General features: G+C 31.9%; 3 protein-coding genes across 12 annotated transcripts in view; 2 read left to right on the top strand and 1 right to left on the bottom strand.

Moving 5' to 3' along the window:
* The window catches only part of LOC148625176 (forkhead box protein N2-like), a 33,810-nt gene extending 28,103 nt beyond the window's left edge, over nucleotides 1-5,707 (top strand). For all 5 annotated transcript variants that reach the window (XM_088568537.1, XM_088568538.1, XM_088568539.1 and 2 more), the window contains 3 exons: nucleotides 839-898; nucleotides 1,318-1,393; nucleotides 1,738-5,707. In XM_088568537.1, the coding sequence (XP_088424663.1) occupies nucleotides 839-898; nucleotides 1,318-1,393; nucleotides 1,738-2,239 (638 nt within the window). In that variant the 3' untranslated portion in view covers nucleotides 2,240-5,707. The remainder of the gene's footprint in view (nucleotides 1-838; nucleotides 899-1,317; nucleotides 1,394-1,737) is intronic.
* Nucleotides 5,708-6,043: 336 nt separating this feature from the next.
* The window catches only part of LOC148625174 (phosphatidylinositol N-acetylglucosaminyltransferase subunit H-like), a 46,494-nt gene continuing 26,271 nt past the window's right edge, over nucleotides 6,044-26,266 (bottom strand). Inside the window, exons 1-5 of one of the 6 annotated variants that reach the window (XM_088568543.1) lie at nucleotides 16,784-17,078; nucleotides 16,018-16,096; nucleotides 11,770-11,897; nucleotides 11,405-11,467; nucleotides 6,044-8,720 (exon numbers count right to left, since the gene is read on the bottom strand). In XM_088568543.1, coding sequence (XP_088424669.1) covers nucleotides 8,637-8,720; nucleotides 11,405-11,467; nucleotides 11,770-11,897; nucleotides 16,018-16,096; nucleotides 16,784-17,011 — 582 coding nt within the window. In that variant the 5' untranslated portion in view covers nucleotides 17,012-17,078 and the 3' untranslated portion in view covers nucleotides 6,044-8,636. Of the gene's footprint in view, nucleotides 8,721-11,404; nucleotides 11,471-11,769; nucleotides 11,898-13,785; nucleotides 15,426-16,017; nucleotides 16,097-16,783; nucleotides 19,905-26,266 lie in introns of those variants that run through there. The other 5 variants (XM_088568542.1, XM_088568548.1, XM_088568544.1 and 2 more) reach the window with 5 other exon arrangements.
* Nucleotides 20,507-25,115, top strand: LOC148625175 (NF-kappa-B inhibitor cactus-like). Its single transcript, XM_088568541.1, has 5 exons — nucleotides 20,507-20,916; nucleotides 21,776-22,128; nucleotides 23,085-23,173; nucleotides 23,544-23,780; nucleotides 24,223-25,115. The coding sequence occupies exons 1-5, from the start codon at nucleotides 20,546-20,548 to the stop codon at nucleotides 24,229-24,231; spliced, it is 1,059 nt and encodes a 352-aa protein (XP_088424667.1). The 5' UTR covers nucleotides 20,507-20,545; the 3' UTR covers nucleotides 24,232-25,115.

Genomic DNA, 26,266 nt, shown 5'->3' with positions numbered 1-26,266 from the left:
GTTGTAAAATGAAGTCATAGTCTCAAGAGATAAATCGTTATCACTCTTTAATATCCCATAATTTGTACAGTGAAACCTGTCTAAACTAAACCCTGAATTATCAAAAAGTCTGTCCACACCAGATACTTTAAAGTCTGTTCATATCAATATATATATATATATATGTATTTTGAACCTTTGTAAATGGCACCCTTATCTTAATTTGAACATATTTTTAAATTGTGAAGGGGATTCTCTCTAGGCAGGTCTCATTGTATTTTGCAAGAATTTTTTTTTATTTTATTTTTTTTTTTTTTAATAAATGTTTATGACTTGATGTTACAAGCCCTGTCTAAATCTCTTATACTGTAAATACAGTTTGTACTTGTAAAAGTGTTGGGTAGCTCCAGATTTTCTGTATCAAAAAGACTGGTAAATTGTTTCAAGATTGAAAGCAAAAACTTTCGAAATTTGTCTTGAAAGAATCAAGTTGTATTATTAATAAACTACTGTGAAAGTACTATTGTTCACGGGATACTGATTTTTGTGGTTTTTGTGGGTAGGCCAAACCATTAAATTTGATTCCCAATGAAAAATGAGATTTTCATTGATGTGTATACTGAAAACCTCAAAACAACAAATTCAATGATCCATGAACTGGTGTTTCTTCCCTTATCTATGAAAAATTGGTATCCATACAGTACTTTTACATACAGTGTAAGAAATTTATTTAAAAAACTTGCATTAGGTTGTAAGTTTTGCCATTCAGTAAGGCTTTTAAGTTATATGTTTTGCATGTGTAGCTACAGTAGATAACATTTTGTATTATTATTTTAATCAAAAATTATTTTACTTACAGACCGAGATATTCAAGATGTTGCTCACACTTTGGTCTCACTGAAAGGATTAGGAAGCAGAGGTCAGTATGAGTTCACCCCCTTGTCTTATTTTAAGTATAGTATATAAAGTAAAGCACTAAAAAGGAATTGTGTGTTGTGTGGCCTTCTGATTATATTTGGAATAGGACTGACTGGAATGCCTTAGCAAGTACCTTCTGACTGTTTGAAAGTCCCTATTTATAGATAATATTCTGGTTTGAAACTTAACAAGTAGCATCATCTGATTTTCAGAGATTTTTATGATGAACTTTTATAAAATGTTTGCTGACATATTTGCTTTTAAGTCAAATTAATTGCCTTTGTTCAGTGTTCATGAAACTAGGACATTTTTATATATTAAAAAAAAAAAAACCAAATCATCAAACAGTATTCTGAGTTTGCTGGATAGTGTGAACAAACCTTTTATACTTTTATAAAAATTTTCTCATTTAAATTTCAGGGTCACCAGCAAGGTCCTCAGATGGGGAAGATTATAACTCGGATAACTACAGAATGAGATTAAAAAGAAAGAAAATGTAATTCTATGAATATGATAGATTTTATCTAGGTGTTTAAACCTCCCATAATTAAAGCAGTGCAAGGGAGATAATTCAAATATTGCTGTCTTCAATTAATTTAAAAAGTGAAACAGCTGATTTTTCGTGCATTTAAGACAAATTTACTGTTGTAGTTGCAGTACAATTAAACAGAGACTGACATCAACTACCACACTTGGTCAATTTTAATATGGAAATTGAAAAGAGCACAGTATGCAATGAAATTTACTGTTAAAAATAAATATTTCAACTAACTTGAACAAAAATATGAATTTATCATTTGAAATATGTTTAAACCAGTATATTTTATTCTTTGTTTACAGGCAGCTCAAGTCAGATTTTGTGAAGAGGCAACATACAGAAGAAATTGTTGTCACAGAGAAACCAAGTGAGGACCACACCTATAGCTTTACAAACTTCCGTGACATTGCATCACCTGTTTCATCTATAGATGAAGAATATGACTTCGGTGAAGAAGAAGAAGAGTTGAGTGAATGTAGTGACATGTCTGACTGGGACAGTGATATAGATGAAGTTGATGGTGACCTACCCAAGAAAACGGCACCAAGTAAGGTGACACCTCGTAGAAATGGTTCATGTACTCCGCAAAGGAACTTGTTCAATAAAACAACACCACGTAAGGATGTTCATCAAAATTCTTCTGCTAAGTTAACTCCACGGAAACGTAAAGAAATTGAAGAGGAAGAGCAGAAAAAAATAGTGGAAGGAGCAGATGCACTGTTAAATTTGGCGGGAATCAAGACAAACTCGTGTTCACTCAGGTCTAGAGACATTTCTCTTAGAAAAGATAGGTCACATTCTTGATGTTTAGGCCGATAGGACAGTGTTGCCATGACAGCAATAGTGCAGGGATTACAAATGCCATAGATAACAATGATGTCTTCCTTTACTTGTCTATATTTGCTGCTATGTACATAGACCATATCTAGTAGTAGTAGAGTTTTTGCTTTTTTAATGACCACTTACCAATGATTTGCTATGCTTTGAAAGTTTGTATTTTGAAAATTGTTTAAAAAGTTAACTTTAGCTCAGAAGTATTTTTGCTACAAGATTTTGTAAAATTCTGGCTTTTTGATGAAGTTCTTTTCATTCATTAAAATCAATCTGATTTTTAAAGACAAGAAATTTACCATATTTTAAAAACTTTATGTTTAGTCAGATGAAAATAAAATATCACTTGGTTTAAGATAAGGGGTCATCTTTGCTGTATAGTAATGAGTTACGCATTTGAGTTGTATAAATTGTGCCAACTTCGTTTCTAGGTGCTGCAGTTGAGTTAGTACAAGTGTGATTAGTACATAGGTGCTACACATGGACTTAATTCTTCCATTTTCTTTTCTTGCACTGTATCTTTTTTCTTCTTTTCTAGGCACAAAAATCTTAAATTTTCTACATTTTTCTTGTAACATGTCCGATTTTTCCATGGTACTGAATACAGAATTTAATTGTTTAGTGTTCAGTTGACTTATTTTTGTTACTATTATTTTGTACAAGATGTGCAATGGTTGGCTGACTTTCTGAGTTTATTTTATCTCAAGGGAGATAATTTGCTTTAAATGTGCAATTTCAGTTGTACCAATATTGTGTTCAAAGGATATTTTGAAAGTAAAGGAATTTTTCCGTCATCATGAGTGGAATGAAACAATTAAGATAGTTGGTCTTCACGCTCAGTCATCATAGAAATATAGAAACAGCAGTTGTGATTTTGCAATAGATTTTTTAAGATAAATTTGCCAGTGATTTCATTTTTACATTCCTTGTTTTAACTACATAAACTGTTATATAAATAACCCTGTGATGATTGGTACAAAAACTTATGAGGGAAGCCTAAAACAATTTGTGGAATAGTTTTTGACCTGCTTTGATTGAGATTAATATGTTAAAGTATGACTTATTTAGAAGAGATGTAGTTATAAATGAAATTATGAAAGAATTTAGATCAATTGTTGAGGGTCCTACAAAGTTAGAGCATAAGATGACAATATAAAAAAATACACCATAATTATCACAAACTTTTCATCATCACATTTAGTCAAAATGTGTTCAGGTACATTTTAAATTGTCTTTAGACAGTTAGCACCAAGTGCTAATGCTTGGATATTGTTTGTTATTACTTGTTGATTTTTTGTTGTTGAACATTTTTTAAAAGAAAAAAACCTTGTACCTTTCTATCAAGTTTGATGTAGATGTAGGTTCATTGAATACTCAATACAATATTTAGTGCTTAGATCATAATCATTCATTGACAATATACAGCATTATTCAGCTCATCATGAATAAGTTGTTGGACTTTAAATAAATTGTTCTGGTGATAGGTTTTTTTTTAATTAATTCATTTTCATAACTAAAATTGTTGTGTATTGATTGATAATATTTAAAATTAAATTCAGATTTAACATTTTCAACTTCCAAACATATAAATAACAACTTTTAAAAATGGTTTGAAAGGTATATAGGATATTTTCATTCATGTATGTAAAAGTGGAAGTTCATAATTTATCAGTTTTATTCATTAAATATTTTACCAATAGAATTTGGTAATAATAAAAAAAAAACCTGTTTAGGAGGTAATCAAAATTTACATATTTAAGTACTTGGTAGTTACGACAATCTGAATTTAAAAGAAAAGAATTGTGAGAACTTGATAATTCAACATAAATATGAAAACAAAACTTTTTTGTTATTAATATATACACGTATCTATGTACAATCTGTATAATTAGACAGGTATTTATATTGTGGAGGTTTTCATATGTATGCATACTATTTTATTTCATTTTCTACCATTTTATATAAGATCGTTTATGTATGTCTCTATTGTTATTGTTTGTCAAGAGACTGTATTGGTTTATTGGAAGGATATTGACATGTGATTCAATTGTTACTTATGGCATTTTTTGTGTATTTTTAAATTTGGAAAAGGATCCAGTTCATTCCTTACCAGTGTCAACTTACATTCTTTTAAATAAGTAGCCTGGATTTTACTTTCAAGCTCTCTTCTGGTATAACTAATATGCCATTGTCTAATGCATGTCAATTTCTTTGCAATGAAACCTTAGTTTTAAACTTTATGGATTAAAAATACCTTTGTGAAGATTTAATTTAGTAGAGGATATTTCTCAGTTGGTATGTTAATTTACTGTAAAACCAATGTAGTTATGAATGCAGTCTATTTACATTTAACCTACTAATTGCTCCATACAACTACCACATGTAATATCTAACAACTCTACATTCTACTTTCTGTTTAGATGTCCCCTTATCAGCCAATCAAATGTCAGCTTTCATGATTGTGAAAGCATCAGTCTTGAGGACTCTGAAAAGTTTCATCTGAACAGAAAGTAGAACAAGATTATTGTTAGATCCTACATGAGAACAAATTAATTAGAGTGTTATGAATGTTCACTTTCCAGGTTCTACCCTCATGATAGATCAGATTGCCAAATAAAGGTGCAAAATTAGCTTTAATCATTGTAGATTTCATCATCATTGTTATAATGTATTTTTATTATTTTGATTTTATTAACTGTAATATGAGTTACGGCATGATCAACAAATTATTCCTATTTTTAGAAGGGTCAAAAACTGTGTTCAAGTTCCTAGTCAACTTTTATCATTAGATCATGTGCTTATCATTTTAAAAAAGGCAATTTTAGCAAAAAAAAAACATTTTTGTTGAGTTTGTTTCATCTTGTTTTGTTTTTGTTCAATTATTTTTTTATTCATTACAGTAAAGAGTAAACTAAATGTGAACTTGACTGTTTGCTTAACATTTAACATGGTCTATTGGTGAGATACATACCATTACTATTAATTCTTTAAACTGATTATGAAAAATATAGATTAGTAATAATTACCAAATTTTGGAAAAGTTGAAGCTATTTGAACTGATAAAGTTACCTGAAGATAAGAAGATACATGTACAGAAATATCATCATAGATTTTTGCTCTTATTTTAATATGATGGACTGATAATTGCATTACTTCTTTATTTAGCACAATAATTTAACAGGATGTCAAAACAGTGTTATTTTGTGCTTTTGATTTTTCATTCTGCAATATCTACTTCATCGTTGAAAGCAATTTAAGAGATATCAGGGATTTCTATGCAAAATCATCATGAATCAAAATTGGTTATTTTGTGTTTATTTGTGACAGGTAAGTTTTGATGTTTTTCGATTATTTGTGCAATATTTCTTTGAAAAAGATAGAATCCCATTGAAAACATCTTGTACATGTGTACACAACAGTAAATAAACTATATAATGATAATGTGTTGTATTTTCTATACTTCTTTAATTGTCATGTTTTAACAATACCGAAAGGAGCTGTATTTATAAAGTATGCAAGACTTTCAGCTGTAGCTATTGTAGAGAGAAATAGTTACTTACTTCAACATTGCTCAATACAGTGCTACTGTGATTATTTAACTACTAGCCACACTCAGAATTTTCAAAGTGATCACAAGCTTAAGTGTTATAGCTCTTCAAGTGTAGATTTTATTTCTAAATTCATTGGTTATACTTAATGTGGAAGATCAAAGTGGACCAAAATTTTCTCTTCTAATTACTTGCTAGACTCAAATCTAAAAAAACAAACACTGAAAAATAAGGTTTCACAAAACAACTTTATTTAGAATTCTAGTATAAATCCAACAGAATATGGCAAAGTATAAATATCACACAAATCAAGTACTGAACCTAGTTCAACAAAACGTAAAAAAAGTACATACCGGTACATCTGAGCTGAGAATATTTTTAGCCATTTGTGACATCATTAAACCTAAGTCTATTAGGTCACAGGGGCCTGAAATACATATCAGTTTAAGATTATGCATATTATCAAATAATCAGATTACAGAACTTCTAAATGAGCTAAATCTTTATACTTTAAAAACTTAGTCAGCCCTGTATGGATATCTCCATCTTCGCTAACCAAGGGTTTGGTCATGTCCCCTTCCCTTCAAGCAAAGATGGACACCAATTCAACTCTAGAAAGTAAGTACTACACTGATCAATACATGAATACTATCCTTGTTAACATCCACATCATCTTAATTTGACTAGTACAAAGGATTCAGACAAATCAGAGACCATATGTATCTTTACAATATGAATATCCTACTGAATACATTATTGAAAATTATCATATCACTAAGATAGTGCTATATACAGAAATAGACCAAAAACTCACTATTAAAAATCCCATTCAACGCACCGATTACACTAAAGTGCAAAGAATTGGATGTTAAAGGCAACCTTAACAGAACTTATTTTAACATGTACATGTTGCATTAATTGATTCAATATTAAGGCAAAACATTAAACATGTCGAGTAAAATGACTCGCACCAGTAAGTTACTAAGAAAGATATTCTGAAAAAGAGAAATCTAATATTTCATTGTTACTTTGAATTAACTCCCTTTTTATATCTTGGTTATATATGTACATTAAAATGCAGAACAACTTGTAATTTTTTCAATGAACCCACCTTCAGCTGTTGTAGTGTTGTATGGATATCAGTATGTCTGTTTAATACATTTTCATCATCCTTAATTGCACGGGGAACTCTTTGTAAGGATAATTTGTAATTTGGTATGCAGCTTCATCATATATAAATGGGTTGTACTATATGTGCGAGTATAAACATACTTCCTGTTTCTAAACATCTACCTCTGAATTTTAAGCAAGACAAAGGCATTTTGCACCATAGACTTTTTTTCTAGTTAATCCATGATTTATATGTGAATAAAAAGAAAATACAAGACTGCACAAAATCGGAAGTTACAACTCTTGTCACTTACTACACGATAAAAGCACTTAAAATTATTCAGATCCCTCACATAACTATAATTAAAGCATCAATCTTGGATATATGGTAGTCATATTTAACAATTAACTTTCTGTGAGGGTATGTCAGTGATTTTGAAGATGTTAATATCAGTGCGTCTAATACTCTTGTACAGAGATGAAAGTAAATGTTCAGTAGAGACATTCATAATTGGAACCAAAAAAAAAAATTTTGTATTTTAAAAATTTTCATAACTGCAATACAATTGTAATTTTTCCTTTGATTCTTAAAATAAAACCAGTTTTTGTTTGATGCAATGCAGAAATAGTTATTAACAAGAGACAAAATAACAATAATAGGGCTTTATTGGAACATTATGTGAAAACACTCTACCTCGTAACTGTGAAAAAGGAAGATGGCAAAATGTTCAAAATGGTTTGACTCAAAAAGTACATTTTGGATTTTGTTAAAATTAAACTTAACCTGTATTTTAATAACTGCAAAGTTATAAAAAAATTCATTGATCTGTTCTCAAGTTATTATCTGAAAATCATCAAAGGATGGTAAGACAGACTGACGGACAAGCAACCGTTTAGAAGGTATCATATTCAAGTGGCCGGGTATTAAAATTACACAACTAAAGAAAGCATACCAGATTAAAGCTTTTGTCTTGCAAAAATTTATGAGATCTAGATCAACTATTTACCTTGAAGGTAAAAACAACAAAAATTAACTACCTTTTTATGTCTATAAATGTGAATTGAATGCAATGTATTAACTGAACCTCTTTAAGACTTATTATTTGTTCAATTAATGCACAGATTCAGTTGATATAACTTTTATTGAGATTAAAATAAATGGCTTTCAGATGAGTTCTTGCATCAAAAAAGTATGCATAATTTATTTTTACTTTACAACAATGTAGTACATATGGTCAAATGAACATATTCAAAGAGCATTAATTTTTGGCATCTTTCAAAATAAATGTTTTACACTGTGAAAATATCATTTATTTTGCATTTGCAAAATAACAACAAAACAAAACAAATGCAAAAGTAGTTGTAGGGAGAGATCGTGGACAAACTAAATATCTTAAGGACCAAATATGTTTCATGTAAGGGGATATTTATGCACTTTAGTCATACCGTAGGCTATGGTACGACTAAAGTGAATTAGTATGCCATTAACATGTTCGTCAAAAGGCATAAAAACATAAACCAGTACTTGAAAAGTAACAGTTGAGATGCAGAAATGTTATTATTTATAGTAATTCATGAAATGTGTTGAGTGGTACATAATATTGAATCAGTGTTTTTGTAATTGTTTTTTCATCCAAGAAAGTCTATACATTGATATTATGAGATATCTTCCACCACTGGGTTCCTTTCACTGAGAATTCTTGTATCTCAAATCAACCATTATTATCACTTTTGTTTAATAGCATACTGGTTTGTTTGTGTATTTCTTGTAGAACCACTGTCTTTGGTTGAAAACTCTGGAAAAAGGATATGACAATAAAGCTTAAAATGCTCTAGAGTTATCTTTCTTTCTATAAAACGAAAAATGGCCTGGGTTTCATAAAACAATGAAAATGAACACTTTCCTCAAATCCTTGAATTTGCCCTTAAATTTTCAATTTCATGTGACTTGATTACTTGAAATTTGAGTTTAGGAAAATCTCAATTTGAGTTTTTTTTTTTTTTTTATGAAACCCAGGCCAGGCCTCTAAAAAGTGTGTTCTTTTTCAAAGATAGGGTTTTTTTACCAACCTTACTTCCATGTCAATAAATGTATCTACCTTATTTCCTTGATTATTTTACAGAAGATAATTTTGACTTGCAGGAATTTCATACATTTCAGAATGTACTGTTTAACTTAATGAGCTGATCCCTCTCTGAACTAGACTAACAAGCTTTTAATGCTAGTACACAGAAATGACAGCACCAAAGGAGACATGTCATACCACTCAGATACATTATTTTTTACTCGAAGTCAATCAGTTGTCTTTCCATCTGCTATATGCCATATTTTTGGAGGAGAAGCTTGAGGAAGAGATTGAATCTCTGACTTCCCATTAATGAGGTGAACATACCTCCATTTAATCACCAAAGCAGTGAAATGACAACTAATATGAAATATTGAAAGTAAACATAGAAAAAACAACTTGTGGCCTTTAATTTTTCTCGTTCCTTAAATGTGATAAAAAAAATAATGTCTTTATTTCTGTAAGAAAATACAAGAATACTAGTATATACACTTAGTAAAATGGGGTTTATTGACCATATTACACCCACTTCTTCATTCTAATTTTAAAAACAAGAAGTGATCTTAATCGTTATATCAAACTTCCCTGTTTTCAAGTCTATATAAAATAGAGGAAACCAGAAATATAACTTAATAAAACCCATGGTTACAACACTTTACAAGGAATTAGAAAACAAACACAATAGTTTTGGAAAAAACGTCACTTCAGTTTATAAATGAAAATTACTGAGTCATTAAATTGTTTCAGATGTTCAAAAATGTTTAAGATTAAGTAGAAAATACACATGTACAAATCCTCAGTGTTCGGAAGGCAACATCAATGTCTAAGTAACTAAAACTTTCTATCTATTAATATACATGTACAAATCCTCTGTGTTTGGAGGGCAACATCAATGTCTAAGTAACTAAAACTTCCTATCTATTAATACTGTGAAAGCATCATTCTTGGTGGTATATCAATTTTCATGGTTTTAAAAAGTTCGACAAACCACAAAATTTAGTTTTTTTCAATTCATTAGTGAAATGCAGTCAAATCTTCTAATGTTATTTCCCCTTAACCATGAAACTAACTCAATTAAACATACTTACAGAGTCTTGTAAGATGTGTAATTGCTGTTTTATTGTTACATACATTGTTTCAGATAATACCTGGTAAAGTTACCTACTTGTAGTTAAGCACATTAGGGAGTGACCATTTGAATTTCATGGGGAAGGGTAGGGGGGGGGGCTAGGATCAAATTTGAAATAAAAAGGCAGGATGATGATGCATGGTTAAAACAATTCCAGGATGAACTATTGGGTAAAATAAAAAGGCAGGTCAGGAGTTATACTGAAAAAAAAATCCAGGATGCAAAATTTGATCCTAGCCCCCTTATAGAAAGTCAAGTGGTTTTGCTCCCTTAGAATTTTTACTATGAGCCAATGTTTTTCAAGTTTAAATAAGAAAAAGATTTGAGCAAGATGATTCATAAATACAGTTCTAGAAATGATTATATGACCATTGTTGCCATAGTACATTCACATAGGCTGATCCAAGCCCCTCTCTCCTCGACAATTTGCAAGTTTATGAAATAATATTTTTTTATGTGCGATTTGCATGGAAATGGTCCATCCTGTACTCAGTAAAGTACTGCAGGATTGTTCTATTTGTGCAAATCATATTTCAATTTCTACAGGTAAAATATTTTTGCTGGCACAATAAAACCAAACTTTAGGGTTTTTCACTGTCTTGAATATCTGCAGATCTTGCACAAGGACCCCTTACAGGGATTCTGTTAGTAGTTATTGGTGCTTGTAAAAACAAACTGTTAATGGTGGCCTAGCTCAGTCTTTGGAATACCTAATTTGATTATAGAAGGACATTTGATCATTCCCTGCTATCTATATAAACAAACACTTATATCCATGAAGACAGCATTACTTGAAAGGTTTTTTTCAATTCATTAGTGAAATGCAGTCAGTTTCCCTGCTATCTATATATACAAATACTTATATCCATGAAGACAGCATTACTAATTAACTGAAAATCTGACAAAAATCATAATATAATTTGTCTTTTATGCAAAAGATCCCCACAATGTCCACAGGAAAGCTCTTTATTGTTTGCGCGATGGTCACCAATTTTTGCACAAGTGTTCTTCGCATTTTTTTTTTATCTAATACAGAATCTTACCAGTCAAGGTAGTATGATGGCTAAAATATATATACTAGCAGTTCCAGACAGACAAAACTATATTTCATTAAGTTTTGAGAAAAGTATAAAATGTGTAAAGTTACTTATTACTTCCATGAAATCTTCAGTTAACACATTCATATTTTTTCACTTTAGTCTTTCAACTCAATATCATTGTTCCTTTTTTTTCTTCTTTTTTTTTGGGGTGGGTGGGGGGTGGGGGTGTTGGTGTTAAAACTTACCTTAAACAATGGTATAACTGTATCAGTATCCCTTAATACTAAAGCAAGGAAGCAAATAACAGACTGCTGTGAAAAAAAGATGTATTAAGTTGGTTCCAAATTCTTCTAATTCATTTGTTCTCTAATTAGTTGATTAGTGTAACGTGGCAGTATTGAATAATTTAGGATAAGAAAAATTGAATTTCGCCAGTAGCCCACGTGAGATCAGTGTTAATAGCGGCTTTACATCATCATGCATATATCATGGGACTAAACTAAACAAAAGTTGAACTCCAAAAATATTAAAAATAAAATGATATTATATTGAAGAAGTAGTTATATCAAATTTAAGATGAATCCTCCAACTCTACAAAAAATAGTAATACCTTAGTAAAACCTTCCATTATCACAATAGTTTTTATTTGAGTCATCTGGAAGAATCTTGATGACTGTTGTCCCAAATAATTTACTCTCTTTAAACATATTCCAGTAGAAGGTGCTATCAATAATGATTCTGTAAGTAAAAAAATCATGTTTATATAATTATAATCACCAATGGCATTAATTTTGGTCACCTCCGTGTCCCTCTCTTTCATAAACCTGGTCGCATAGAAAAATACAGTACAGTATGATATGCACAATCACTGATATGCAAGTACTTATAATTTTATGTTAATAAATTCATAGATATTTATAACAAAACTATATAAACTCATATATATATGAGATGGCTTAAGAATACCCATTGTCATTGAACCCTATTTGATTATCTCCCTTTGCAGTTATCTTTATTAATGCCAAATAATATTGATTCAAGCTTTCATATAAAATATCATCATTACGTATGTAGTGGCTAAGTGAGTGAGCTTACCAACTGAAAAAAATGGAAAAACCAATAAAAGCAAGCTGCCACAACTATAGATGTCAGACAAACTCTGTTGTGTGAACAGTGCAAATGTTAGGCTGAGAGGCAACACCCTATTTATCTATCATGTAACATTTTGCATATATAATAATGCCTTGGGTTTTAAAAATTGCATCCAAAGGTGACTTTATCTCTAGTCACCAATCCAGATCTAAGTGCCTTCATAAATTAATATACCAGTTATGATATTACATGTATGGCAATGGAAAAGTCTCATGATTAATGAAATGGCATAAATGGTTATAGAACTTTACAAACAACAGTTGAAATAGTATTGCAGTGGCATACTAGTACTAGATTTAACTCTTCATAATTGTACTATTGCAATGACATAGTTAGTTTAAACATATTTTATTTCATATAGTCGTAAATGTGATAACATACATACAAATATAATAGATATAGGATCCAGAAACAAGCATAGTTATGCTTTTATAAATCTGTCTCCATGTCAATGACATAGTTATTACTGCATTATAAAATGGCACAAATAATAATGCAATATCATTTATTCATGCCATTACATACATACAATTAATATGAATTATGCTATGGCTGAATTGACTGTGATGAAAATTTCTGCACCGTACATGTGACATTCTATATCCACAAAACCAAATTCTCAACATCTCTTGTCCTGGGAGACTACCTGTGATCAATATTAGTCTACTTTCATTTTCATCATTTTGTCAATGCTTTTGGCACCAACCATGGTGATCAACGATTTAAATATCTGCTTCATGAACTTAACAAATCCTTTCAAACATTCAAGTTTTCTACTTGCCAAAGGGAAAGTGGAATATAAAAAACAACATTTTCATATCAAAATTGTACTTGTCCTGGATGACTGAGAAGTGAAGTCCTAGAAACTGAACCATTTTATTAATGAAAAAGGGGGTGACTAAGAAAAAAAAACAATTCTAAAATTTAGCAAAACAAATTTAACTCAAACAGGGACAGAAAAAAAAATGTGATTCAATATATTCCCAATTACTTAACAATTAAGATTTAGAAAATAATAAATCTTACTCAAGCCACTGATGAAAAAAGGTTCTCATACAACATAAAATCCCAGGCCCCTCCTCTGAAAGAAAATGGTTTGTGCCATAGTCTGAACTTGCTATCAACAAGGCATAGGTAACTGAAGATAGTCAAAACCCTGTATGAAATTTCTCCCAACATAGGTTTACCTAAAATCTTAAGTTTCAAATGATCTGATTGGAAGAAATCGGAGTAGAGGAAAGATTGAGGAAATTCTCAATCTGATCTTTTTCATGAAACCATACCTTGATTAAAATATTTTTTGAAAGTTTAGTTTCAATAAATATTACCTGCTAATTTACAATAGGATTTGACCTAAGAATGAACAAATAAATACATGTAACATTTTTTCCAAATCCAACATCAATAGAAGTAGCAATAACAAGAGCAAGCATATAATGGACTGAAACACTTAACAGAGTAAAATGTGTGTTACCTTGATTTCTTTCATGCACAGCTATATATGACACAAAACCTAAAACTGAACTTTTGTGTACACTTACTAGATTAGGAGGAGCCACACTTATAAACATTAAAGATGTGTATTTATAGAGAGAGGCACAGAGAAACAGGGTGATTCAATCCTGCATGAACCAAAAACTTTGTTTGCTTGGGTTAAAAACACTGATACATGCATTAGACTCTACATATTCATATGAAACATGGAAACTAATTGAAAAACAAGAGGCTCCCAGGAGCCTGAATTGCTCACCTGGTCAAATGTTTGCCTTTCAAGGGCAATAACTCTAACAAGAAGTTGTCCGACAATTTTGACTCCATGAAGGCCTAGGTAGGACTTATCATGAGGACCATTTCATCAATCAAAAGTTTCATTCTATCTTTTATAGTTTTTAAGATATTGATTGAAAACTACAAAAAACATAATTTTTTGCCTTTCAAGGGCAATAACTCTTATATAGAATCTGACAACTTTGATCCCTGGAGACTTTTATAGGCCTTATAATAAGAATCATTTCAGCAATTGAAAGTTTCATTCTATCTATCATAGTTTTAAAGATATAGGCTGCAAACTGTAAAAAAAGTCATTTTTCACCTCTCAAGGGCAATAACCCTTATATGGAGTCGTCTGACAACTTTGATCCCCAAAGACCTTTGTAGGCCTTATAATAAGGATATTTCAGCATTTGAAAGATATTGGCCAAACCTAATGGTTTTAGAGATATATGCAAAAAACTACTGTATGACCCCTGTGTTCTATTTTAGTAATGACGGCCATGTTTTTAACCAATCAAAAATCTAAACGTTCATTTTGTTAAGGATATCCTAAATAACAAAGAAGATTTTTGAAAGTAATAACATCAAAAACAGCAAAAAATGTCCAAAAAGGGCAATAACTCCAACATGGGTCAACAGATTTTCACCAAAATTTGACCACTGATAGATCTCATCATGCTGAATACCTTTACCCATGTGTCAAAATTTGGCTAAACATAACGGTTTTGGAGATATATGCAAAAATCTGCTGTCTGACCCCTATGTTCTATTTTTAGTAACAGCGGCCATGTTTTTTAACCGATCAAAAATCCAAACAATCGTTTTTTGTAGGATACTCTAAGGAACAGTCAGTATAAGTTTCTTGCAAATCTATTAAGTAGTTTCAGAGGAGAAGATGTTTGAAGAAATTGTTAATGACAATGATGATGGCATACGCCAAGTGATGGCAAATGATTGAAAATAAGCAGCCACATGTGCAACTATTTAGGGATGATAAAATATATATAGTTGGTTATGGTATTTAAGTGATTGATTCTTACATCTTAAGGTTCATATTTGTGGCCAAAGCAAAAATGAAAGTAGATTTTTCAGAAATCCCATTCTGGTTTTACATTAGCAGTTTTACTTTGACCTATTTAATAAACGTTGTCATCATTTAATCAAACCATACTTCCACATGATTATGCACCAAGGTAAAAACATAAAAGAAGCTTTAAATTTGACTAAGGAAGCACTTGTAGGCAATATCTTTTTTTTTTAAAATGTTACAAGACTGGTGTTTATTATTATTCAGCCCTATCGTGGCTATGGGGATATTAGATTAACAGACTTATCTCCTTTCATAAACATCTACATACTGCATAATATGCTTATCCTTCTTCACAGTTCAATTGGAGTTGTGCTTACCAGATTATCTACCTTTGTAAGCATCCAACAAAAATAAATTATACATTTTATATCATATAATTATGATATGTTGGCTTTTTATTTCATTTTTTTTTTCATTTCAATTAATTCACAACATAAGCAAAAAGCAAAAATGACTCTCTAAGTCTTTAAATTTAAACTGGAAATGCAATTCTTAGCTCACGAGTTTTGTTTATCATGGTCTTTAAAGATGCTTAAACATTTTCTATTAAACAATTCTTATACCATTATAAAATGTATTCCATTAAGAATGCTTAGAAAATTCACCATAACTGGTAATTGGTAATATGGACTAGGTTCATAGCTAAAAAAAGGGGTTGGTTTGGTAAATTAATTCCAAGCAACACACATTTTGGGGGGGCCTGATGTATACAATTTTGTTTTTTTAAATTCAAAGCTTCTTTAAATATAAGCTGTAAGTTTCAATACTGGTATGAAAGCAAATGATTGAAACTTTAAAGAAAATGAACATTTACAATGTATTTTTACATCAAACAACACTTACCTGAAAAAGTCATGTTTCTATACTTCAAAAATACAATTAAACAGCCAAATAGTGCAACGGCAAGATAACTATTCAAAATCTGGAAAGGAATGATTAATGAATATGTATCATTATTTAAGCTACCTTTTCATAAAAAAACAAAACACACTTTAATCCACCCAGAGGACGCTAAATGATAGCGATGTCCAAAACTGGTAAAATGCAAATTAAGGATCCGATATATTATGGGTCCAAAAAAACTTCTGCAAGGGGATAAAAAGATATACCAGGCACATGAATTTTCTCCTGCTCCTGCAGTATCATAACATCACAACAGAATATGTGAAAAGTACTGACGAAAGTTAATTGGACATTCAGCTCTGAGATGTGAACCTTATATGTTAATGAACTTTATATGTTTCTATTCTATTGATTTTCAAAATAAAATTAGTAGATTCTCATCCCCTCCTGCCCCTGAAAAATTAACACAAAAATAAAAAATTCGGGTGGAAATTTCAAAAGCCAGGATTTTTTTCGCAACAGTTTCTAGTATTGAGATACTATAACACACAAATATTTCATTTCTTGGTGACTAAAATGATGTTTCTTCTCTGAAACTGATGAGGCTATGGATTTAGAATAATTCCATACATCAAATAGCTAAAATTTATTGGCTTGCAAATATCTGTAATGAAATAAATAATTGAAAGTAAAATCTTTCCACCTATCCCATATTTTGTGAAGGATGGATGAAAATTTACCATTTAAGTTCATTTGGCCTTATTACCTTTGGTGTTAGTATGATTTCATCTGTCTTAATAATTACTTTAATGAGTAAGTCAAAACCAGAAAATTTAAACCAGCAGTTTACATTGACAACGGTACATAAGAGCAAAGCAACGAAGAAAATACAAGTCAAATCTCTAGCGAACAAAAAAAGGAACGTAAACTTTCTCATAAATGTTGTTTTATATCCATTTTGTCCGTATTTATCGATTTCTGTAGTGAAACACATTGCAAACAAAGTAGGGTATACAATGGAAAGGGGAATGAAATATCAAATTTAAAGATTAATTTGTTTGTTATAGTTACGCCCCTTTCCATAAAGAAAATTCGACCCCCTTTTCCCCCATAACGAATTAATCTTTGTCTTAGTATTACTGCTCAGCACTACCAGTGCTGGACCCAACCAGGGGCACCCAGAGTTCCAATCACGGATATAGGTAGACATTGCGTACACCTTGGAAGTTTACTCGTACAACATAAGAGGTTGGAATTCAGTTAGGATGGCACCCAGTCAGAAAATAGCTTGCCAGACAACCTCTAGCACTGCTGGAGTACCAGGAAGTTCCACATGTCTTTTAATGAGTAGCTCGGGGGGTGATTCTAGAAATGCAGAGGAAGCTTACGGTAATACCTAACCGGTGCACCAGGACCATGCTCCGAGTTTTTAGTGGAGTCCGATTTGCTCATGCATTTACTTCTGTTGCTGTGTACGTATTATTCAGTTATTTTATGTTCTTTGTTTTGAGTGTCTGTTTTCTATGTCTGGTCTTTGTCCTTGAATTACATTTTTTCAAATTTCCGCTAGAATATTGGTTCCCTTGATTACTATTTCCTCTCTTACTAACCGCTGCAGACAGGTCTTTCATAATTTTCCTCGAGTTTGCAAGATTCTTTCGTGCAATGGCTGACTGCAGCATCTAGACTGAGTTACTGCGGACAGTGATTTCGGAAAGTCTGACGCTGTTAACTTCGTAGTTTGGCGCACCCTCCTCTTCACCCTAATATTTTCACAAGTTCTACCTGTCTCACTCCAATTGGCCTTTTTGACGCCCCCTAACCAGTACATCCCGAAATGTGTAACCCGTAACCGTACCAAATTCCCCGTACCCTAATAACTAACGCCGATTTTTCTATTATTATTCGGAATTTTATATTGAAACTTGGTCCTAAAAGTCTGAATGATGTTTTAAATCAATTAGAGTTAATGAAGTTAACATGAATGATTTATTAGCTCGAAATGACTTTCCTCAAGAAGTAGACAGATGGGTAGCAAAATGCAACAGGTCAATTTAAAGTGTATTAGAGACTTCAAAATCTTTTTGATTGCTTGACAAAAAGATGGGTTAAAATAAAATACATACTCAAAAGAATTACTTTATATGCAAACCAAGTGCCAGTTTCAATGATCATTTTAGTGTTCGGGAGGACATTTAGGCAATTTCGGGGGTTTGGAGATTAGCGGAAAAAATGAATCACACTTCGTACCCCGATATTTTAAGTGGAGTGTCCTATGCGTATACTGGTCGCTTTGAGTGGTCCTTTCTATCAAAAAGTATGATATGCATGGTCCAAGCTAAAGCCAAAAATATCTGTGCAGAAATGTAAGGAACCCTATGGAATCAATAATTAAAGGGTTGTAGCCGTATGGGTGGTAGTAAGAAAATCTACATTGCATTCGGAGAAGAACAGAACAATAAACGTTTAGTCTGTACATAAATCGATTTTGGTCATTTTTCAAATCTACCAGGTTATATTCAAATTGCATTTTGTAAAGGAAAATCTGACCAAAGGTGCAGAAATTTAGAATAGAGAAAGAAAATGTGGAATAATGTCAAAGATACATACAAAAAACAAATAATTTCTTTTTTAATATTTACTTACATCAATTCAATAATTCATGTTCACAAACTCCTGGAATAGGTCCAATTTTAAGCCATTACATGAAAAAATTTCGGCGAGGGGCTTCCCCCCGGAACCCTCTTTCTAGGGGTCTCAATCGCCGGTCCCTAACCCCTGCCTCCTCTAACTTAAACCCTTAATTGCGGTCATGGAACTGTAACACGAATCCCCGTACCAGCAAAGAATGGATACGATCTTATCAAGAATGATGAAGAAAGTCTCATAAATAGAATCTCTTGCGATTTTAATTTATCGCCCTAGAATATTTTAATCTAATGTGAAATATACAATAAAACTGTACAAACAACAAAATACCGAACTGCGATTTCGGGTACGGGAATTTTTAAAAATTAAATTTTCGAAAAACAATTTAAAAATCCTTGATCCTAGTCTAGCCATCAAATATCATTTTGTAAATGTGTACAAATTATCAACTGGAAATATAACGCAATAATGAAGACATCGGAAAATAGTATTTCGGTACGGGGGAAAGTTGGTACGGGTTACACATTTCAGTATGTACCCCCAACCTGAAATCCTAGATCCACCCCTGATCGCCCATGCAAATCAGGCGCGGATTCAAGGAAAGACGCGCTGTGCCTATACCCTTTTAATACTAGGAAAATCATTTTGCTCGCATGATTTTTTTTTCACAAATTTTACTCTTGAACATAATCTTGCCTCGTTCGGCTCGGCCTTTGGTTCTTTTTACTAAACCCCTGAAATCCTGGAACCGTCCCTTGTAAATGTTTTCCTCAAGAATCATGTAAAAAGATATGCATTATATTAACCGAGTTTTCAAATTTTTGAAAGCAAATGTAAATAACGAAATTGCTTCATATTTTTATATATATATATTTGGAACTCTTGAAACACTGGAAATGACTGGACTGACCCCTCAGTTGGTCAGCGCCCCCGGTCCCCCCTTATCGGAATTTGTATGGACCCATCACTGGTTTGTCTAACTACACCATGTTTTGCTCAAAGTGACATTTCCAAACAAAATTTATGAATAGTTTTGAACATTTCAAGGAAGTCAATAGAGTAGTGAATAAGGAAAACTACAAATCTGCAGCCTTAAAAAAATAGAACAAAAGCTGCACACACATGACCAACCGTTCCTGTGTTAGTAACTAGTAAATACACGTGCACGTATTCTTTAAATCTTTGCATTTCTTGTTTTCGAATATATTCAAATTCAAATTTCGTTATTTTTTTTTCAATATTACAAAATAAAACATTATAGGTAACAATTTGATAAATGGAGGGCTTGGAAGATTTCTTCAGATCAAACTACTTATATCCACCATGTTAAAGGTTAAAATGTTTTATTTTCTTTGTACATTTTTATTTATCTAAAGCATAATGATTTGGAAGATAAAAATATTTTTCTCCTATCTTCAAGATCAATATAATTATTTTTAAAAAAGGCCCGAGTCAAAGTTTTATTTTGATTAAAATTCTTCAAAGTCTATTTTTCTTTTGTATTGTAGACCGTCAACAGAATATTTCGCGGTTTTAAAATATGATATATAATGTTACTCTAGTCACTTGTGAAAAGTATGAAAATGACCAATTTCTTTTTTTAAGCGGAGATTTATTTTTGGAAATTTGCTCTTCACAAAAATTGGAAATAATTCCAAACTTAATTTTGTGCCTTACGACTGCACACAAGACTTCTCATGTATAGTTACTATGAAGGGGAATCCCCAATGTCTAAATATAGTAAAACCTTTGAACTAGCTCAATAACTGGAAATTCCCAGAGCAGATCTCAACAAATTTCCAACATTCGAATAAGGAGTTGTGTAGCGAACATCGTTGTTATTGTAATCATTTTTTTGGTCTAAAACAAGACGTATAGTATGGATAAACTTTGCAAGAACGATATAGAGACTGATGACGTTGAGGCCGACTGTGGCCCCATCGAACCTGTACGTCCTTTTCATTTAGAGGATATTTCAAGTGAATTTCCATCTAAAGACATCAGATTCAGGAGTGTAGAAAGTGGCTATGGATCTGTGAATTCAATTCATTCATCTTTAGAATCAGGGCTAACATCAGATTTCGAAAAATTGAACTTGAAGCCGAGATCGATAGAGGGGCCGAAAAAGGGAGATTTGTACGACAAAATTGACCAAGAGAGCGTAAAACAAAAAGAAGAGAGTGGATTTGTTGTTTTAGAGCACGAAGAACTTTTACTAGAGATTTTCAAGCCAGACAAAGATGGAGATTCGTGAGTATTTGCTTTGTTACGCATATTGTAGATCATTGTGTAACCTCCTTTGTTATACAAGTCAATAAACATGCGCAGAGTGATCATGATAACTGTTAGATCTATTTGTCGACATTTAATTAATCATGAATTTAAATGAGGTTTGTTTCATAATCCGATTATTGCATTGAAAAATGTTTTTACATTATGTTAAAACAACGTTCTGCATTATGCGAAAACTACGAAAAATCCAACTAATCACCGAAAATTCCCGACTACTATTGACTTGTTTGCTTGACCTATTTTAGTAACTTAGGCGATAGTCATGCGCATATTAGTTTAAAGGGGTGGTTATGTTATAAATGGGTAAAGTTTTCATTAGTCACATTGTCATGAAATTTGGCAGGAGTGTCAAAAATGAGTTACAGATTGTACTAGTTAACCCCTAGTTGATTTTTTTCAATTCGTGTTTATTTTCATGTTTTGTATACACAAACTAATCACAAAAACAATTTAGAAAAAAAAAGAAGTACATGTTTTTATAATCTTTCAATCAACGGGATGGTTTTGTGTATCAATCGTTTAATCATTTTGTCTTTTATACTTATAATGCGTATAATGTATAACTACTACTGTACACAGAAGGAAACAGTTGATTTTTAGGTGCTTCTCCTATGATATTTTTTATTTGGCTTGTCAGTGTGGTTTATTTTTTTATGATAAACATATGCATGTAACACATGTGTATTGGCATTCATTTTTTTCTTATCGATATCAATTCATAACTATCGGAGAGAAAACTTGTCAGTAATCCTACCTCGACCTGCCCGTGATCTGTGTTACCTTTGATCTACCACCAATGAACTTATCTTAATTTCAGACAACTTCACATGGCGATTATTCAACTGTTGGCTCCAATAACGATGTACTTCATTAATCTTGTTCCAAGCTTCCACTGGTTGAACCTCCCGAACAACCTTTTGCAAGTACCACTCCACTTAGCGACCATAACTCGCCAGGCAGTAATTGTCCGAAAACTAATGTCAGCTGGTGCTGACATCCTCGCCCGAGATTATAAAGGGGACAGTTCACTACACATTGCATGTAGGGAGGGTTTCGACGACATCGTCGAGCTATTGCTGTCACCAATTCAATATAACGAAACAAGCGAAATTAGGTACCAAATGGAACGACAGCAGATTCCCCAAGATTTACAGCTCATGAATTATAATGGTACATATTAGTAATGTAATTATACAATTGTTCGTCTCTATATCACGTTTCTGAATTAGATTTTTTTCTAGCTATGTGCAGGGACTTTATTTTACATTCCCTGCTATAAGGTAACCGAAGGTTATAATGGGCCAGACTTCCCAAATTTTATTTTCTAATTCATCTGAAATGTTAACGTTCTAAAATTGCATTCCCATTGAAAAAATCCCAGATTTTCTGTAGCCAAATTTTATTTTGGAAATCAGATGGTATTTATGGAAACTAAAGTATGAACCAAATGCACGACCCTTGGTTTGATTGTATTTCTCACAATCAAACCAAGTCTTACTCCTAGTTTTGTGTGGTCAGACTTTGGTGGACTATTATGTACTTAAAGAGGAAATGTCGCGGTAAAATAAATTTTGGAATTTATGTGTAATATTATACTTGACAAGGATGTATGTTTAAAGCAACTTAACGTAAATACTTATAAAGGTCACAACTTCCTGATATGTAATAAATAAATGATTATATGTTGGGTTCACTGTCACTTTTCCTTATAACAGAAACAACTTTGTATTTTATGTTTGTGGTACATAGTACTTGGATTGTTTATCAGTTCTCAAGTTTACCATAAAAATCCCTTATGTAAAATAAACGAACCAGTAAACAAACACACACACAAACAAAAAATGATCACATTTTGATTTGTCTTATTTTATTCATTTTACTAAATGTAGAAAGTGTTATTCTTCAAAGTAGAAACTTAACGAAACTTTACATTTTTGATAATGTAAATGTGTCGTCAAATATAAAGCGTTGCATTGTCAATTGTTAAATATGTTCTACTAGGTGTAGAAAGTGCTGTTGTGAAGTTTATGAGTTGCCCCATTTAATTTGCAATTAAAATTTTTTCGCCGATATACGTGACATTGCTACAAAGCAATCAGTAAATGATGATAACCTTCGTATTTCAGGACAGTCATGTCTTCACTTAGCAGCTGAACGAAGCCATCTCCGAATTCTCCGATTATTGTTGAAGTCAGGTGCCAACATTAACATTAAGGTAATGTTCATTAAATCAGAAAAATGCTATGGGCAAAAGCCTGCGGGGCCGTCACGTGGGGGGGGGGGGGGGGAAGTACCACGATAACCTCTTCAAGTTGGATGCCAAAAGGCGTTTAAAGGAAGGTTAGCCGGTTATACGCCGAGTATCACGTTTTCATTCTAGTATGGTTACAAGGTTGCAAAAGTTGCAGGATATTACGTATATAGGATGTAATTTAACATTTTAATTGAAAATAATTTTTTTTATTTTCATTCATGAAAAATTTCCTGTTAAATTCTAAACTTTCACGGAAGTGTTTCACACCTATTTGGTGGGAATGGTCCTTGAAAACTATTTTTACTCAAGGGATTTTTATTTTGTTTTGCAGGATGGAAAGTGCGGGAAAACAATACTTCATTATGCTGCTGAAACCGGAAATCACGTTCTATTGGACTTTCTCCTAAGGGAGGGTAACCTTGACTTGAATGCTCTAACTTACGGAGGGTTATCGGCGGTCCAGTTAGCGGACGGACGTTGTCACAAAGATGTTGTATCAACGCTGAGAAGTCGTGGTGCTGTGTATGCACCCTTACCAGTGGAAGAAAACGATAGCGATGAAGACATGGTTAGTATGGAAATCTTTCACTAATTATAACCACTATGCAAAGTAGTACTACCGATTCAATCTAAACCAAAGTAGTACTACAGATTCAATCTAAACCAAATCTTGCAGAAGCGAAACCCTTCCTTAACAGGACACCTTTTAAGTCCTTTTATATCTGTTAAATGCACTATGAACCTGGGTAAACCGAACCCCTGAAAAAAAACCCAAAATAAATAGAATCTGGCTATATTTCTGCAGCTGCATATATTTTATCTAATGGTTAAACATACTAATTAAGCATGTTGCATTTTTCTGGTGGAAACAAACAAAAATAGATTATCCTGGTATTTTGCAGACAGTGTCTTTAATTCTGGGTTATCTTTTTGTAATAGAAATCTGATGTTAATTTGGTGGATTTGATTTGCTTGCACTATTTTAAATTTCCCATTTTATATTTTTTTAGAATGAGTGAACTTCAGTTTGGAAGCTTAAAACATCTTACGAACTCACGTGTCAGCATCCACGCTGAAAGAAAACATACCTCCACAAGGAATTACCTCTTAAACACAGGAGAGGCAGCTGAGATGTAACAGAAGAAATCCACGAACAGGCGAATCTGACTGATGGAGATTTTACAAATGATGCATAAAAGAACAATTTGAATGTGTGATCATTTTAATTCATTATATATGCCAGACAGTAGAAAAAACTGGTTATAAATATGAAGTTTGTTGAGGTGGTGAATGTATGGTGTGTTTTTTTAGTTTTGTGTATAAGTGGAGTCGGAGTTTAACTTTATTTCTTTTTTAATTTACAGACTATTACATGCAAATGTGCATGGTTTACAAACATAAGTAAAAATTTTAAAAAATAACTCTTGCATTTTAAAATTTTAATAGAACTTCAAGTGGCGCATGTATCATTAATTTTGATGTTGTTTATGATACAAATCATTTGTAGTGGTGATTTTTTTTTATACAATTTTATCTTAAATTGTTTCATGCTCAAAGCTCAGCTTTTAAACCCTTAATTACTACATCCTACACTGTATACCAATATTTGGTGAAAGTGCATATTTACTGAATACTATATGCTCTATTAAAATCATGTGGGTTTATCTAATCAATATTTTTAGTTTTTGAAGGATAAGTGAGGTGATTAAGAAACAATATTATTTTTAACACATATACCAGAAATCATTAGAATTCATGATTTCTTATTAATGTCAACAGACTGTTTCTTCTAGTTGAGAGCAAAAAAGTGCATTGAACCATTGGAAGTTTTGTTCACACTTTGTAAATTCTAGTAATTATATGGTTCATATTTATTGAATAAAATATAATAGTTGAAAAAAAAGTTAAGTGCTTGTTTTTGTACATTTGTCTTGAATCTAGTTGACCTAACTTTGCTGAAAGTTGTTGCATATTTTCTAAACTTAAGGGTTACGTGCAGTAGGTCATATAAAGTCATAAATGAATACAGTTTCCCAAAAAGGTAAACACATGATAAGTACATATATCTGTGACATGTCAGGTGCCCTGAAATGTAAGTAATGTATCAGTTAGTAGCTTGTTACCTGACGTAGTGCTGCTTTAAACAAGCTCATGCTGTCTACTGCAAGGAAATAGTACACTAAAGACTCAAGACTTTTTATGACTATATACAAACATTGAAAACGAAACGTGCCATGTCATATGAAGATGTACAATTATGGTATCAGCCATTTAAGTGCAAATGTACAATAGGAAAACCAGCTTGTTTCGGTATTTAATGATGTTTTGGAAGGTGTGGACATTATAAAGTCTTATTTTGTGTGAAAATCGGCATTAGGTAAAAAAACTATTGCAAGTAATGTGCTTGAGCATAAAAGTTATCTATATACATGTAGTCGCATACTTTTTGGGAAAACTAGAAATATTTCTGGTTTCTGTTTTCCGCGTGTTTATTGTAACCCAGTTTTGTGTATATATGGAAATCCCCGGTCGATAATTTTTTAATATTGTGGATTTTCAATACTTGCATCCGAAAATTAAAGTTTGCATTAAGAATCAAGCAAATAGGTGGATTCGCCTAACTAGGCGAAACGATTTGTGTTTGCAGTTTTAAAGATAACAAATTTCCCTGCTTAATCGACAACGATTCGGAGTGAAATGACGTCAAAACGTGACAAATGTAGTCCTGTATCTGTTATTTAAAAAAAAAAAACCAAACGATCTGTAAACTTCATAAAGCCATTAACAACCATGTAAGTTTTGTGAATGATTCTTTACTATGAGTAAGTCTCGAAACTGCCAATTATAATTATGTTAATTTGATTAGTATAAGTTGTATGTATTTCTATATCCTTGCAAAAGCTTTAAAAACAGTTTACGAGCGCTCTGAGGCAATACCAACTTTGATAAAACAAGCTTGAACATGTATCCTTGCCCCATCAATATGCACCCCAAAAATGTTTATGACGTCCAGTACAGGTACAAGTATAATAGCATGATGTATAACTAACAACT

Source organism: Perna viridis, chromosome 2 (assembly GCF_037379345.1).
Source record: "Perna viridis isolate PV_CMFRI_1.1 ecotype Kerala chromosome 2, ASM3737934v1, whole genome shotgun sequence".
NCBI lineage: Eukaryota > Metazoa > Mollusca > Bivalvia > Mytilida > Mytilidae > Perna > Perna viridis.
Note: the sequence above shows the minus strand (reverse complement) of the source record. Positions and strands in the feature narration are given on the sequence as shown.

What these genes read in the sequence shown, in the direction of transcription:
- LOC148625175 (XM_088568541.1), top strand. Translation starts at nt 20,546, where the DNA reads ATGGATAAACTTTGCAAGAACGATATAGAGACTGATGACGTTGAGGCC. An exon ending in CCAGACAAAGATGGAGATTC is followed by an intron (nt 20,917 to 21,775) that starts GTGAGTATTTGC and finishes TCTTAATTTCAG; the next exon opens with ACAACTTCACATGGCGATTA. An exon ending in ACAGCTCATGAATTATAATG is followed by an intron (nt 22,129 to 23,084) that starts GTACATATTAGT and finishes TTCGTATTTCAG; the next exon opens with GACAGTCATGTCTTCACTTA.